This window comes from Clinocottus analis, unplaced genomic scaffold (assembly GCF_023055335.1).
Source record: "Clinocottus analis isolate CAN_PGR_092001 unplaced genomic scaffold, fCliAna1.0.p SCAF_7, whole genome shotgun sequence".
In the NCBI taxonomy this organism is placed as follows: Eukaryota; Metazoa; Chordata; class Actinopteri; order Perciformes; family Cottidae; genus Clinocottus; species Clinocottus analis.
This window is the reverse complement of record NW_027176229.1, coordinates 13,160,287-13,178,017: the sequence shown is the minus strand read 5'-3', so window position 1 is coordinate 13,178,017 and position 17,731 is coordinate 13,160,287. Positions and strand designations below refer to the sequence as shown.

Sequence of the window (17,731 nt, the reverse complement as noted above, 5' to 3'; positions counted from 1 at the left end):
TAGGCTAATATTATACTAGGAATGAAAAATCCGTTTCAAAGTTTCTATACTATTACAGACGAGTGAGTATGCAAATATGTTGTCCTAACTTTGGTCGCGACTAGTTTCTAGGGACCCTATGCAAACCTGCGCCCATGGGTTCGACAACATATCATCTTATTACATTATTTATTTGTTAATTGCGTGTATCATTAATTGAAATCAGCAAAGCAGCCTAACTTCAACTAATTTCATTCATTTCATAAATTAAATACAATATTTGCTGCTAAAATATATTGATGTAGAAATAGCCTTCAGTATTTGAGTACATGTACTTTCCATCACTGTCTCACTTAGCTGGGGACCGCGTTGGTCCTCTTCAAAAGGCCGTTTCTGGATCAACGGACCCGAGCTTGTGATACCTTACCCGGAAGTGGGTGTTAGAGTCACCGTCACCCAACTGGTCACACCACCGTCGACATAGCCTCCTGCCTGCTGGGATGAAGCTCGCCACCGGGGAACTAAAGAGACTGTTACAAATCTGAAATCACTGAACTCACAATATCGGCGATAACTCGTCGAAACGACCGGCTGCCAATAATTAGTTTTTAGAAGAAGGGAGGAAAATGATGGAAGAAATAGATAGATTTCAAGTGCCGAGTGCCGTGCAGGAGGCGGAGATGCAGGCGGAGATGCAGCCGCTGGTAAGTTATATTTGTAGGCTGTTGTTGAAGACAATCTATCTTTACTTATGTCTTGTATTATAATATAATGCCACTGGCATTCTCGGATGTTTATGGTATAAGGCCTTCCATTCGTAATGTTATTCGTTGTGATCCCGATAGATCCATCACCTGCCATGCGTAATACTGGCTGTTGTATCGTTTGGCATTTTCTTTAAGTTTTTTTCTACTACATGAAAATGTTTGAATGCCAGTATAACGTGTCAAAGGACAATTGATTTGCTTATAGACAGACAGACGTTTTTGTTTCACTGTGTAATACAAGCAGCGTCCGGTCTGCTGCGTAGTGAGCTGCATCCGTCATGTCTGGCGAAAACAAGCATCCCATCCCAACGCTGCTGCTACATCATCAGCATCCATGCAGCAAGTTGTTTCGGCTAAACGCTGCTTGTGTCGCCTAGACGTTATATCTGAGCGGTCTTTAATTGCAAATATGTGCTTACATGAAACGCACTGTATTTTGATTCAAAATCAGTGTAAATGATTTGGCAGTGCGCTCCGTGTGCCGTAGCGGGGCTCTGGGTTACTGCAGCCTGCAGGGCGGCCTCTTCAACCCACTGCCGGGCCACAAGAGAACCAGACTAGACCAAAAGTAGTCTGACCTGCAGTCTCCAGGCGTCCCTATACCTCCATTCATTCCCGTGCGTAATATGCCCTCCGACCTCTCCCCAATGATAGTATATATTTTTTGTCCATGTCTTGGCCCTGTGGATATAAGATGTGTGACTGTTTAGGAATGTTTTCCAAACTTGGATCCAGGGACTTCTAGTCCTCCAAATTGTCCTAAAGCAACTTGAACAAATCAAGGATCAGTTTTTAGGTTCAGTATGTTTCATTCACTTAAAAATAAGTTCAAATGAGAAAGTGTAACATCTATTTTTAATCACCATTTTATTCTCAGTTGGAAGTGGAAAAGCATAGTTTAACAATAAAGGTTAATATTTATTTCTTGAGAACTATGTGTTTGTATGATGTAACAGGTTTGAAACAAGCAATATATATATATATATATATATATATCATATGATATATGAGAGACATTGTATCTATTCATGAATTGTTTCAGTTTCATTGTCTAGTCATAGACAGTGTTATGCATTACAAAAATACATTAATTATTAATCAATGCATCAGTAATGCACATTTCTGCTCATCTTTCTGTCCATACTATTGTCTCGTTTGTCTGCAGGATCCGGCCTCTTCCACAGCCTCAGAGGCGGACTCGGACACCAGAGAGGGTGAACCTGTCACTATCAACTACAAGCCCTCACCTCTGCAGATGAAAATAGGTGAGTAAGAGCTACAGTATTTGTAGTCCTTGAAAGCATAACATATAGTGCATCCCTTGACAAGAAGGAAACACTGTTGCACTGTGTGGTTTTATGTTATGTTTTATTTATCCTTATTATCCTGCTAAACTAAAAGTAAAAAGTACTCCAATCATTCATTCTAGGATTTAAAATGCCCGTCGCAAGTTCCGTGAGCCCAAAATGTTGTTTTTCTGAACAGCATATTTAAACACGTTTTAATCTACACTCATCTTAAATAAGGGCCATCTATGAATCTTCATCAATTGTTTGGCTTTTATTTTTTGCCTTAAAAGTAACTTAAATAAAGAATACATTACAACTGTTCTCTAATCAATTAATAATACAAATGTTTCACCTCCCGTCTATTTTATTGTTTGCTATATGATTAGATACCAATGGCAAAAAAATATTAGCTCGCCTGGCCTGTTTTTACGTTTCGTAATTTTAGTTTCTAGTGTTTATGAAAAGCCATAGTCCTTAAAGGCTCTTTTCAGCACCTTAGACAGAGTCCAGTGGTGAGCAACAGTGCATCTTTTAAACTTCTACTATAATACTTTATTTACCAAAGCCTTGAAGAACAAATAATATTCAGTAGGAGTAAACTATTCAGTGACCGAAATGTACGAAAAAAGGATCCTTTTGAGAACCCACATGTGAAGTACGTCAGCCGCTGAAGAAGTTTATTTCATTCTACGTCCATCCTACATCCTACAAGTCAGTCCCCAATTATGGATTATGGACAGTCGTATCATTTTTATTCTGCTTAAACATATTTGTGTGTATAGAGTATTTTTATGACAAAATATTTTGTCTATGAAATACAATCTGAGCAGCAAGTAAGCCTAAAATATAATCCTCTCATCTACATTTGATGGACTTTTAAAACTTTCAATTCTATTGAGTGGCAGCACAATTTGAATCAGATAGAACATTTTCTAGTGTCACTGATGTTTTATACTAAAGTTCATCGCTGTCTCAGAGTAGATTGATAGTATTAGTTTAGTTTTTGTGATCTGGTCTGTGACAAGGATAAAAGAAGGGTAGAAATGGGGAGAAAAAGGAGTGGCGAGAGTGAATGTATTATCTCATGCTTTGTGAATTTTGTATTGTATTACATTAAACAACCCTTCAGTACAGCAGTGATCATTACTTCCTGGTCAGCAAATCACTGAAGTAACTGATCTGCCATGATGTCACGCCTTCTCCTGTGTGTAGTTTGTCATCATATTCAGGAAGAAGAGATTTCACAGTCTAATTCCCTTTCCTGATAATCAGACTTCCTGATGACTGTGTTTAAATTATACAGATTTCTTCCTGTTAAATCTGGGCGATTTTGTTAAAGTACATTTCACAACCTGATTCGATTTGCATAGAGTTATTCAATGCAAAGATATACATCAGCAAATTACAATTTCAATAGGTAAACTACAACATTTCATTGGAATTGTCCCATAAATTAACATTTAGGTGCCACAAACATTAGCTCAAACTAAATCCATGGCCTATTTTGTTTGTCAGTTGGAGTTAAACTTGTGTTTGTGTGTTCTTGTGCAGAGAAACAGAGAGAGCTGGCTCGGAAGGGATCATTGAAGAACAGCAACACTGTAGGTAGTCCAGTCAATCAGCAGCCCAAGAAGAACAACAACGTCATGGCCAGAACACGGTAAAGTAGCACTGTGAGGTAGCACTGTGAATTTTGGGAAAAAATAAGATGGTATGCAGTGTCTTTCTTAGCTAATACAGTCCTTCAAATATATCAGTTAACACATCATAGGTCCTTATTATAGTGTAATATTGCACTGTTCTGTTTTTCTACCAACAGCTGACCACATATGTACTGTTTATGAAGATCAGAAACAACTTCTCATGGGCAAGAACAGATGGACTTTATTCTCATGTCTGTCTGTAGAAATGAAACAAACTATACTCTTTATAAGCAAGAATGTGGTTTTATTGATTATGGGTTTGTAAGATGTCAGTTACAAATTAGACCTCTTTCATGCTTCTGTTATTACTGTAGTAACAGCTGTAACTGTATTTTAATTGTGATTTTTTTTTGTGGTCTTTCAGCATCGTTGACAATCTTACTCAGTTCTTCCTCTTTGTGAATCCATTTTACCTCGTCCAAATGTTTCTGTCGTGTTATGTTCGAGCCTTATTATTATTTCTAACTCTTTCTCTGTTCCCTCCCACCAGGTTGGTAGTGCCTAATAAAGGCTATTCCTCTTTAGACCAGAGCCCAGATGAGAAGCCCTTGGTGGCCCTAGACACAGACAGGTACACACATGCACAAGAACACACATGAATACACGTGTTGTCACATTAACACCGTAAACACAAAAATTCTAAACTAATTTATGTTGTTTGTTTGTTTCAGTGATGACGATTTTGATATATCTAGATACTCATCGTCGGGATACTCCTCTGCTGAGGTGAGTCGTGTGATACAACAAATCTCTGTTTCAATTCACTCCCTCCCCCACTTTGTTTCCTTTATGTCCCATGTTGGTCACAAGGCCAAGAGCCAGGCATTTATAAGCCAAACTCAAAGCAAACCCATTTATATCCATCCTGCTCATCCATGGTAATTCTGTTGGCATGCCGCTTGCTACAAGCACATCATTATTTTGCGGATGCACCTGCACATAAATGTGCACGAGACACAAAGCGGTAAACAAATGAAATGTTATCTCTGGGTGTCTGCTCCTGCAATTTGTGCACATCATATTTATTCCCCAGGAATCCTCGTTCCCACTCTGTAAATTCATTCTCTGGCTTTGACACTTTTAGACTTGTGGGTATATTGTATGTTATATGAAAAAGCCCAAATCTAAAAATTTCACCAAGTTGTTTGAAATCACTATAATAATACACCATATATGTTGAACCCCAAATTAGGCATTGTCTCCTCTTTTTTAGTAGAAGCTAACACCAGCAAGTTCTTAACAAGCAATACAACGTGGCAACAGTATGCTTGTACTATAGCTAACAAAGTAAGAAACCCCGGTTCTGTTTATGCAGCACGGTAGACCTCAGTGTCCTCGTACTGAAGATCAGTCTTAAGTTTGGAAGGTCTGGTTTTTGTCTCTGCATTGACTGCATTTTTGCTGTCCCACACAAAGAAAAAGAAATGCCTGTGCATAGTTTGATTTATGTACGACATCATTACTGTAATTGCACATAGGTGACAGAGGAAAATCCCACACATAAAAATCACACCTGCAAGGCTTTTTGATTACTTTATTAAGTTTCTCATGTAAAATGTGAATGAGGATAAATATTTTCTGTCTGTGTTTTTATGGGATTGTGGATCTTTCAAATCAATGTAAGAGGTGGTTTTCATGTTGTACATTTTTTCGTGTGTCACGCAGTGTGTGACTCGCTCTGGTCTGGTCTTGACTTGGTCTCTAACCCTTAACATCCTCGTGTTGTCTTATCGCGATACACTGGTCTTGGTGTAGTGGTTTTTGACTAAAATACCGGTAGGCCTACAGTATACAGGTTGTCTATCTATGCTGGACTAATCTGTTAATACATAAAAAGGTAAATGCTGGGATTTTTAATAAAAACATTGCTTTAGTTTTGCATGCAAACAAAGGCATTATTTTACGAAATAGAAAATCCCAGCAGGGCAGTAGTAGTCATCCCATTCATCATGACTCAACTCCAAGTGATGATCCTTACAGCCATCTGTGAAAGTGCCGTAATTCAGTTTGCCATGGTTACCACTGTACATTTTACCCAGCCTACAAACTCAAAACAACTTTAGAAATTGCGTATTTCTAAGATCTGATAAAGCTGGAGGAAGATTTGTTTTGTTGGCACAAAACCCCTTCAATAAGTGACTTTTTGAAGTGTTTGTAGGCAGGTGTTGTTGCCTTTGGACAGAGCCAAGCCATTTCCAGTCTTTGTACTAAGCTAACTAACCATCCATCTGCTTGTTGTAGCTTCTGAGACCCAAATTTGAACCGAAACCCCAAATTCTATTATTGATATATTTCACTGACTCACCTTTGCTACACTGTGTCTCCTCCTTTGCTCTTCCCTCTAGGCAGTGTGTATCTTCTTGCTCCGCTAGTCCATGTCGATGCCTCCTTGGGCAAGACACACCACAAAAGTGCTCCTGAATGTTGTGCATTTGTATATGTATATTGGGTATGTTTGGGTTTGAATGTTTAGATAGTTCTGATGGGCTGATGGCACTTTGCATGGTAGCCCCTGCCATCAATGTATGAATGGATGTGAATGGGTGAATGACATAGTATAAAAGCGCTTTCAGAGGTCGGAAGACGAGAGAAGCACAAGTCCATTTAACATTAATTTACCAATTACTTGACAGACATGAAAACAGACAATCAGCATTGACAAGTTTTATTTCAAGGTTTTATTTTAAAGGAATCACATCTGAACCCAAAGCTTCATGCAACACATTGTCTGGACCAGTCATGTTAGAATATACACACCACATGCAGATAGAGTTGCTAATGATGGACTAATTCACAAACCGATATCCTACTTTAGTTTTAAATTAGTTGTTGTGGGTGATTCAGGAATTGGCCCACGAGCAAAGTATGCTCTGTGACCTGGTTCTGGTCCACGTCCCTGTACCCATGAACCTCCTCTGTCTATCTTCCCTTCTTCAGCAAATCAATCAGGATCTCAACATACAGTTGCTGAAAGATGGTTACCGCCTAGACGAGATCCCAGACGACGAGGACCTGGATCTGATCCCGCCCAAATCAGTCAACCCCACCTGCATGTGCTGCCAGGCAACCTCCTCCACCACCTGTCAAATACAGTAACCTCACCCCTCTGACCTTCTGCCCTTTCCTGTTTCCACACAATATAACCCCCAATCTTCATCTGCTGTGAGTTTACCTCGCCACCACAGTGGTGACAGAGAAGCATTGGAGTATTGTAATGACAGTTAAGTGCTTTGATGATAATAATGGCGATGAGAAATAATCAAATTAACATATATAGTTTTTGGTTTAAAATCTACGAGAAGATACACATTTGAAAATATTAAATATGTATTTAAACTATGAGTAAATTTGGTGGTTTCCTCCTATGGTAGGACGTGCACTTGTGTTTGAGAGCCCTTCTTGTGCTGATCATGATGTAACACACTGATATTAGAGAACATGAAACAGACGGTCAATTGATGCTACAAAGTGAACTCCATTTCCTTGAAGAATAAGAACCATCATAACCGCTGACACAACTGTTGTGCTTACCTTACTGAATTATGGGTTGCATTTTTACATTTTTTTTATTCGTTCATTTTTATTTAAATGCTTACTTTTTTAGAATTAGGGGCTTAGTATGATTGTGTTGACGTGGGGATATTTTAGCTGTCTTGGTATCCCTAAATAGTGAATATCTGGTCCCGTATTCATTGTACCGTACAGGGTTGTTAAGTTGCACAGGTCAGGTGGTTGCACTCTTTCACACCACACTTAATACTTTTGCTGGCCCTCCAATACAGAGTAAAGCGATGAATGTATAAACATCAGTGGTGGACCGTCAGGGCCTGCTAAGCCTTCTCTGCGTGATTAAAAATAATCACAAAGTTATAGCAATTTAATTTTTTTTTTTTAAATTTAATTTAAAAATATATATAATTCAAAGTTATATCTATTGTATAATATAATTGTTATTCACAAATACACTAGATGTATTATAATTATTTTTGAATGCTGTTCAGGCGTGAGGAACAGCATCCCGTCATGCACATATTTATGTATGCGATATCAGACAGCAGGCCTACGTAGGAAACGCACGGCCCACCACTGATGAACATGAGCGGCTGGTGAACAAATTGCGTGAGGGGCACTGGATTGAATAATAGAAATGGAAATAATGACAAATTGGCTCGTTGCACACTTGATTTTTGCCCCATTTATATATTGTGCAATCATATGTAACTGTTGTGGCACGAGCTTGACTTGTATTGTTGGGAATTTGCACATTTTTTTGTTTATTATTTGGGCTCATATCTGTTTACTCTTTCCTGCATAGCAATGACAGTGTCTTATCTTATATGAACGGTGTCAAAAAAGGGCAGATTATATATTGTTGCAACAACCCTCTAACACATGATTCTTACATGATTGATATATTATCAAGGCCGAAAGAACGGTTGGGGCCTCTAGATCAATTTTTCAGCACACTCGGCTGTGTTCCCCGCCCACTACATCATTTCTTGATCGCTGGACACGTTCCTTCTCATTTCTGATACCCTTTTTAATTTTCACACAAAGACAAACACACATACATGCATATGCTTGGATACAGACATATATTGCCAACATCAAGAGTGAGATACCATCATTTAATGTTATTTGACTAACGGGTTGGGAATAGTTTTGTAATTGTAACATCGAGGATCATTAACATGGAACACTGATGTCCTTAATTTATGACTGATCCCTCCCTTGAACCAGCTGATAATTTAAAATTAGATTATGCCTTAAGTACAGAGAGATTTGAATTATGTGTGTATTTATTGCCATCTTGATCATTTAGTTTACTTTGCTTACCATGTTTTGTTTAGGACATTATGTTTTTTTAATTATGTAGACACGGGTGATACTTGTTTTTCTTTGTTTTTCCTTTTTTAAATGCATTTATTGTAATGTAAACACTTCCATTGCAGTATTTAACAATGTTAATAAGTGCAGTGTATGAAAACAATAAATAAACACAGCTAAAGGAGCACTCCCATGTCTTACTTTATAGGTGAATACACCTTTTTCTGCAATTCATCATCAGCATTAAAGAAGTGCACTTATTATTTGGCAAACGGTGTGTGAAGTACAGTGTATGATGAGAGACAGAATTAAAGAGGAAATGTTGAGAAAGAAAAAATATTTTAATGTTAAAACTTTTGAGCATAAATCATTAAACAGCTATATGTATATTGCAATAACATGGATTGACAGTCCCTGATTACATTGCAGTAGCATCAGGAGTGAGGGCTCAACCTAGAAGGCACAAACATCTAATCATAGTTGTCATACTGCCAGAAAAGAAATGTAACTTTATAAACATATGTAGTTGTGTCCTCTGGGCTTACTCTATCTGGACATTTTAATGCATAATATGGTAAGTATAAAAAGAAAATTATATTAACAATGTTTCAAGCTCCTATAGTGGATGAATAACACCTCTCATGCCATTAGTAATATTCTAAAAGATGAACAGACGAATAAAAAATACATTGTATCAAACAAATACAAACATGAAATGAATCAAACAAATCAACAGAGTCTGTTTCAAACAGGACATGAATTCAAATTAAAAGTTGTTTTGACTATTTGTTGTGAGAAACATTGTGCTTCCATATCACCACTAGTGGGTGTAATAGTGACTGAAATGGCCAGGCGTCACATTATTCCCTGTTTAAATGCAGTCCAGATACAGAGTAAACAAAAGTAGTTTCACTGTGTAGCAACTGGCACTGTTGGCATCAAAGACAGTCGTTGAAATCCAAAACATTAATGAATATCAACATATATAATCTGTCAACGTTCATTCAGGTAGTATTTCCAAAGGTTGAAAATGTAGAAATTCCTCTGCTGCATAACCCCCTTCAAAAGGCACTGACTTCCTTATTAACAGTTTACAAACTTTAACTAAACATGAGTCAATATGGTCTTGAGATTGAAAAGTCTTTCCACTTCAAGTAAAAGGTTATCTTATAAAGGCTTTACCCTGTTTTGTTTACCCCTGCACTATTGACATAATTCAAGTATGAAAAAGATGGGGGAGGGATTAAATGTATTACACTGCAGTTTGCTTATGAGTTCTGATCAATTATTTGCAACTTTATCATAAGCTGACACTGTTTCAACACAGGAAACAACTGTACAAACTATACCTACGAGTTCACAGTATACCTCATTTTCCATAGCCAAATATACAAAATTAAATACCCAAGCTCTGTAATTCTCTATAATATAGCGTTGTCTTATAACTCTAATACCTACAGTATACAGAGTATATGATCCATCTGAAAGTTAATCTGTTAAATCTATTTACATGATGATACTGCTATACATTTGCTTTGTCCTGGAGTGACAAGTAACTGTTTGTAGTATGTGTAAAATACTATTTACTGAAAGACTATTGTCAAAATGTGTTTACCAAAAAGGAATATCTAAGTAATGATGTGTTTTCTTGTTGCTGTCTCATGTAGTATTAATAAAAACAGCTGGGATCGGCTCCGGCGCCCCGCGACCCTAATGAAGATAAGCGGTTCAGATAATGGATGGATGGTTTACCGTACGTCCACAAATGCCTCTTGGAGGTCAGATTCTTCCAGATGGGGAAAATGCACACAACACAAAGTGAGATAATCACAAATTGAAAAGCAACGAGAACCTTTGTTAGACAATGAAAACCCCGAATAAATACCGACGACGTCGGAGAATAAGAGAGGTCAAGTTACAGGTTCTAGGTTGATTACAGGCAGGTTTAAATGTACATTTCTTTTTGCTGTTGTACATTGTTACATGCATAACAACCCTGTCTAAATAGTGGTCTGGCTGGTTGAGTTGATAAAGGTGCAAACAACACACATACCATGGGTGTGTCTATGGTTATGTAAAACCGGTAAGTATAGTAGTGTGTGTGTGTGAGTGTGTGAGTGTGTGAGTGTGTGTGTGTGTGTGTGTGTGTGTGTGTGTGTGTGTGTGTGTGTGTGTGTGTGTGTGTGTGTGTATCACACCCCAACAGGGCTTTGGTCTCCAGAGTCAGATGAGGAAAGGGACACAGAGAAGCGGCATCTCTTGGCTGCACCGGAGCCCTGAAGCATGCTGGGTTGGAAGCCTGCGTGTCGCCGGGCATGTTTAGTTAGGTGGTCGCTCCTGATGAAGCACTTGTCGCACATGGGACAATTGAAGCGCTTCTCGCCGGTGTGCGTGCGGTAGTGACGCGTCAGCTCGTCTGATCTGGAGAACTTCTTTCCACAGTTTGACCAGGTACACTCGAAGGGCCGCTCACCTGGGGAAACACACATATATTTCCAATTGTAATCCTTTTGCTGTGCTGACATTGGCTTTTCTTTCTGTTCTGCTGTGTGTGTAAAACAAATAACTGCAAAATCAATTATTTGTTTTCTTTAATCTATTGAATTTGCACATGTTTGAAGCAAATTCTCTGAGACCCAAACTTGACATAATATTTTTTTACGCTGAAAATCTGAACGAAAATTACTTTGAATTATTTTATTTCAAAAGTATCAAGGTTATAAAACAAAAATGTTGGGGTTAACTTGTACGTGTGCACACATAACCTATAGCCTCTGAATTAATCCTATTTACATTATTATTCAAAATCAGGATTTTGATTTAGAAGGATGGGGGCTGGTCGTAGATTTTCAAAAGGGCACACACTACATACATTATAGATCCTGGGAGAAGAAGGGGAAATACAACTTCACAAAAAGAATCCTCAAAATGATGGGAAGACCTGAAATAACATTTTCTATCAACAAAAATATAGATTTTGTAATAGTGAGTCATGAAAACAATGAAACAGCTGGGCCCTCCTCCTTCTCCAACATGTGCTCTGTTGAACCACATGTCTGCCCTTGTTTACAACCCGTCATGAGGGGAGTGGAGGAAGATGACGTATGAGGAAATGGTGGCGCAGGGACAAGAAAAACATGCGGAGGCAACAGTGTCGCAGTGACCTGTATGTGAATCAGCGGCCAAAGTGTAGACACACGTTATACTATTACGCACTATCATTACACTACGTGTGATGTCTCAAAAACAGATGTAAATAACATCCAGCAATGGCATTTGAGCCATTATTTAGAAAGCATAATCATTGTGTACCAGGATGATTCAAGACGCTTGAACAATCTAATGTGCACCACAAATACAGGCGGCGGCACGTGGTGTTCCCATATCGCATTGGTGTTCCTCTCACCAGCTTCCCTATAATGGGTTACTCAATTGCAGGAACATGCGGTCTCACACTCCTCATGTCACATTGCACACACACACAGCATGTACTGCGGGCGTACGTCGTCTATAACATTAGATTCAATTCGTTGCTACATGATAATAGTATGTTTTCTCTTGCAGTAATTCTACATTTTTCACATACTGTTCTGTAACTCTTAGCAAATGGAGATTTAACAGTGATGTTAATACGCGTCTGAAATATCTTTTTTTTTTTTTTAATGATGGCAGAAGTGACGCAGAGCGGTTTCGTAATCGTCAACAGAATCGCGCGCATGAGTTTCATCGTCAGCCTCCAGTCGAGCCTCCACTTACCGGTATGCACCCTTAGGTGGGCTTTGAGGTGGGACGACTTGCCGTACATCTTCTCACAGCCGGTAAAAGGACAGCAGTGTCTCTTCTCTGGGAACTCCTGTCTCACCACCGCCTTCTTGCTCCGGGATCGTTTGGGTGCAACCGACCCCCGGCTGTCCCCGGCGCTGGACCGGCACTTTCCCCGCTCCACCTTCTCCAGCGGACCCGCGTCGCTGGCCCCGAAACGTATGCTGTCTCCAGGGCCGATAGCGTTTGGGTTGCATTTATTCAAGTCCAATAAAATCATTGCCACCATCATTAAAGTCCTGTTCTCCTGGTTCTCTTTCAACGTGTCCTCTGTCCGCCCCAGTGGTCGGCTGAGGTCACGGTCTGCAGAGACATCAACCTCTGACATCACTACAGCAGGTCAGGATGGAGAAAAAGAACTACGTAGACTCTATACAGAGGCGTATAGGCTATTCAGGGGGAAAATAAGACAACGTGGATGCTGTTAAGTAATCTGTTCGCAGTATCCAAGGGGACATGCGGTTAGGCATCCACACGTGTCGTCTTCAATGTGACTATTCCGCAAAGGCTGCGTATTTTTGTGGAGGTTGCAGGGCGGATAAATAAACACCCCTACCGCGAAGATATCAGTCTGACTTGCTTCCTCTCTTCATCTCCATATAGATCTCCTTTTCCAAATGCCAGATCATTAAAACACGCCGTTAATCGTCTGAGCCACAGTGCCTGCGTTTATTCCGTCCTTCTCTGCGCACCCACACATGCGTCAAGTTGTCCTATTTTACAGTGGGCTGTAATTCTCTCAACTCCAAGAAACAATTTCGCGGAATCCCACGGTGTCATCACAGTGCCGGGCTGTGATTGGCTGACAGCAAACATGACTCGCTTTGTGGAGTTGTCCATTCACAGGAGTGAGTGATGAAAAACTAGATCAATCACAGGCTGGGATTGCTGAAAAGAGGGCCGGACCGGACTGCAGTTGCGTTCAAGTACGGCTGGTTACTGGTGGTATCGTTCGTTTGCCATTCACCAAATATTATATGTTTACTGACTTTTTAGAACATAATCATATCTATATTGACAGTCATAGATATAGTGTCTGAATAGTTAAAAAATATGGCATCAGATTATTTTTTACGTTTACTATTTTTGTTTATTTGTTTCCTACCCAATAGCAACTCAAACATACAGTGTATGTTTTACCATTTCCAATACGACTCATACGTAAGACTTGCTTTGAAGAGGCATTCAAATGCAATGTCACAAGTGTGTACAAAACCTCCTCATGGCAAGCCCCCAGATAGCATGTTATTGCAAAACTCCTGTGTTCCTTATATTTATACAATTACCCCACTGTCATATGTAAAGCTACTTGCTGGTGGATTCATTAATATATTTACATATATTTATTTTGATGAAACATAGACCAGGTAATACTATGCTCAAAATGAACAATGTGAGAAAACAATAAGAGAGACACAGACTTGACAATGTGTAAAGAGCAGGTCAACGCATGAAGGCCATGGACCCTTTGCCACTTTATAATTTTCAGGAGGAGGAATTAGATGTACTCCAACTTCAGATCACAGGCCGCACTGACCTTGGGAACTAGCTAATTGTTTCTTTGTATTTTGAGACTGCAGCGTAGTGTTGTTGGATGTCTCGCTTACAGCTGCAAAGCTAATTGCTCTCCTGTTATCAAATGGGCTAACATGGACAGGATTTGGTGATCCACAATGTCAAAAGCCCTGATGAGCACCAAAAGGTTAGCACCGACACATGCATTCCTGTCCAACAGACCCTGGATTTCTTTTCAATGAGGACACACAGGGCCGTTTCAGTCGAGTGGTGGGCACAAGAACCAAACTGCACAGGATGCAACAGGGGATGGTCTTTGTTGAGATGCTCTACAAGAAATTTGGCAACCCATTTCTCTGCTATTTTTAATATTATTGGCAAATTGGGTGAGACATGTCACCTGTTTTCATGATTTCGCTTGATTTCTTTATGTAACGGGTGGAATGTTCCTTTTCTTCTTCTCTTGTTACCCGTTAATCTCAGTGAATGTCAGAGCTCAGTATATACATGTGTGTGATTAGGAAAGATGTAATGCAACCCTGATAATGTTATAACTGTGGACAGGTCTCACTTTGTGTTCCAGTTTGGTCTGATTCTAAATGAGTGCAGTCCTCAACTGCCCTCAAAGTCTTACACTTGAACTATTTCAATGCCATGAACTCACTTGACTGTGTGCACATGCCCGCACATGGTCGTCAGTGTGTAATAGATTTGTGTCTTTCATGCGGGAGATAAGAGATACAGATGTAAGAAAATGTTATGTAAAATTAGATAAGCTGTGTAAGGCAGCTGATATTGGAATGAATTCATCCTGTTCATTTTTTTCATAGACACACTTTCAATTTGTTGTTGTGTAAAGTCGCCCAAGGTAAACTATCAATTTAATGTATAAAATAAATCCAAAATAAATATTATTAGCACTTTTGTAGTGTATACCTGCATAACACAATAACACTTTCTCATTGTACTGTTTTTTTTTTTGTTAATGTATTATTGTGTTTAATATCAACAGTCATAGACAAGCATCAATGTAACAACAGATAACTGTATAATGACACCCATCCATTAATTTTCATCTGCTTATCTGGGGTCGGGTCGTGGTGGCGACACCAGACATATATTATGTTACTAACAGTTGCCCTACCTATTCCACATGAAAGGTTATCAGGTGTTATGAGCATAGCAGATTTTGTACTGGTTGAGACTGTAGTCACAGTCTGCCATAACGCCTATTGTTCTGTGTCTGCGTCACAGTCTGCACTTTGTTCTACTGCACTTCCAGTCTGTTTTGTTGTATACATCCATCCACAGACTGACAAACAGACAGACAGACAGACAGACAAAGATGTATGTATGTACGTATACACTGCAAGAGAGTAATGTACAAAGTCCTCTCGAAAGTGTAACAAGACTCGGCTTCAAAAGAAGAAAACAGTGCATCCAGTGCGGTGGGTGGTTCATTCATGAGTAAAGTTCCTTGAAAATCCCAATGAGCCTTGGGGTTGCTGGCATTGAGAAACACTTTTCTCTGAATAGTTTTATTCTGGCCTGCATAGACATTCTTTGGATAGAGGCTATTCCCGTTTGTTTTTTGTTTTTTATCAGAATGGAGTGAAGAGTCGTGTGTCTACAGATTGTAGAGTCCTCTTAGACAAATTTGTAATTTGTGATTCTGTGCAATACAAAATAAATTGAATGTATGCTGCTGTAATTCCCTTAAAGATAGATCATGATGTTTGTGGATGTTGCCACGATACTGCTGTCGTAACATTTCGAAGCAGTGATCGCACGATGTGAGAAACATGTACGAGGAAAAGTTTTTAAAAAAAGCTGGAGGAGGGATAGCACTTTTTGAGTGCAGATAAGCCCTAACACTTCAGCAACGTGTTGCTCTTTTCCAAAACCCCCCCCCCAACGGAACTCTGCCTCCACTGAACTCGACTCGCTGGCAGAACATCCACATTTCCAAGAAAAATATCTTGTTTAAAAAAAGCAACTTGGCCGGACACGTATAGTCCGCAGCCGTCCTCCAGCTCCTCCTCCAGCAAAGCTGTAAACAACTCCGGAGAAGAGGAGGTGCCTCTACAGCTGCCTCTCCAGCTGCTGCTGCTGCTGCTGCTGCTGCTGATGTTGCTGCTGTCGTCGCCCCGCACTTCACCTCTCACGACAATGCAAGAGTGCACCACGTTTCTGCGGCATGCTAATATGTTGACATGATATGATGGTCGTGTCAAAGCTGAAGCTGTTTTGTGTGTGCGCGCGCGCGCGCGCGCGCGCGCGTGTGTGTGTGTGTGTGTGTGTGTGTGTGTGTGTGTGTGTGTGTGTGTGTGTGTGTGTGATGTAACAGAGAGAAGGAGGGGGCATGTGCTTTATCTAAGTACAGAGTGTTCCCTTCCGCGTGCGAAGTCTGACTCACCACCACTGACCTGCTCCAATTATATCTCCCCCGTCTTTGCGCGGCACTGCCCCCACGAGCTCACAGGCCGGACTGAAAGTCCCAGTTAAAGTTTCCTCCTCTGTCAGGGGTCACCTACAGTGTGTGTGCGTGCGTGCGCTGCGTGTGTGTTTGTGTCTATAATGTTTGTTTTTAGCTTATTGAGGCTTTTGAATTATTTGTATTGAATATAATGAATCAAGACATGGTACCATAATAACCTACATACATACAAGGTACAATGATAATTTAAGAGCTTTACGACAATCATATAATACAAATATTAAAATGGAACATTAAAAAAAGAAGGTTACATAAAAGCAGTCCACAAACTAATGGGTGAGCAATGACTACATCCATATACAGTATATGGTTTAAATTGACAACAACATAAAACAACAACATAAAAACATAAACAAAGACGCTAGTCATGTGACCCAACACAGACAGGAAGCAATCTACAAATGTGCAAAAATAATACAACATGTTTAAATGGACGCACAAATGTGTATCACGTTCCATATGAACAAACCCCCAACAATTTAATGTGAAATTTAAATATGTATTTAGAGAGTACATTGTATACAAATCGCTCTATATTTTTGGAATATAACTCTACACAAATTTGAAAAAGACTTGTTTGTGGATATTTCAATATTAGTTGATCATAGTACATATTTTTGGATTGTCTTCTGTGTTACAAATATACGGTCCAATAAAAAAACCTGTCAAACAGGGAGAAAAAAAGAAAGAAACCTCTATGCATAATGAAAAAGTTACAACCATGTTACTACCAAAAATAACAGCAACAGCGAATACAGTAAAATAACAAAGATATTCTAAGTAGTAATGGTATTGGCAATACTAATGGAAATGTAACTAAAATAAAAATAATTCTAATATCAGTAAGTGTTGGGCAGGACTACGGTCCAGATAAAACCACGATCCATGTAAACCTGTAAAGGCGAGAAAGCACAAAGACTCCAGAGAAGGAGCAAAGTTTGTAATGTTTATTGATATTATTTATACAGTATTTTTTTTTTAAAGCCAATCAGCCAAATAACTTGCCCTCTCTGCTTTTCTCTAACTGTCTGGACTGTGTGTGTATTTTAAACTTAAAAACAAAAAGATTCAAATCTGTTTTGTAGTTATTTGATTTGACATTGTCTGACCTGACATTGTTAAGATTGAGATCTTTGATCCACTCTACTGGATATTTAAATCAAAACTTTTGATATTTTCTTTTTTGACATGTGTATAAACAATCATTTCCAAAGGATATAGGTAACAAAAGTGACAATTGTTTGGATGACATGTTCTATATAAGTATGTATCACACTGTGTGCTTTTGATGTTTTATTTAATTCTACAACAATGAAGTTGACAGTTTTTGAC

At 39.2% G+C, this 17,731-nt stretch overlaps 2 protein-coding genes across 2 annotated transcripts; one reads left to right on the top strand and one right to left on the bottom strand.

Moving 5' to 3' along the window:
- Positions 1 to 351: 351 nt before the first annotated feature.
- Positions 352 to 8,750, top strand: fam219ab (family with sequence similarity 219 member Ab). Its single transcript, XM_068566812.1, has 6 exons — positions 352 to 683; positions 1,912 to 2,011; positions 3,587 to 3,695; positions 4,229 to 4,309; positions 4,410 to 4,464; positions 6,676 to 8,750. Exons 1-6 carry the CDS (start codon positions 606 to 608, stop codon positions 6,832 to 6,834), a joined length of 582 nt encoding a protein of 193 aa, XP_068422913.1. The 5' UTR covers positions 352 to 605; the 3' UTR covers positions 6,835 to 8,750.
- A 152-nt stretch (positions 8,751 to 8,902) lies between these two features.
- Positions 8,903 to 13,095, bottom strand: klf9 (Kruppel like factor 9). Its single transcript, XM_068605251.1, has 2 exons — positions 12,322 to 13,095; positions 8,903 to 11,038 (listed from the first exon to the last, which is right to left on the bottom strand). Exons 1-2 carry the CDS (start codon positions 12,713 to 12,715, stop codon positions 10,758 to 10,760), a joined length of 675 nt encoding a protein of 224 aa, XP_068461352.1. The 5' UTR covers positions 12,716 to 13,095; the 3' UTR covers positions 8,903 to 10,757.
- Positions 13,096 to 17,731: the final 4,636 nt, after the last annotated feature.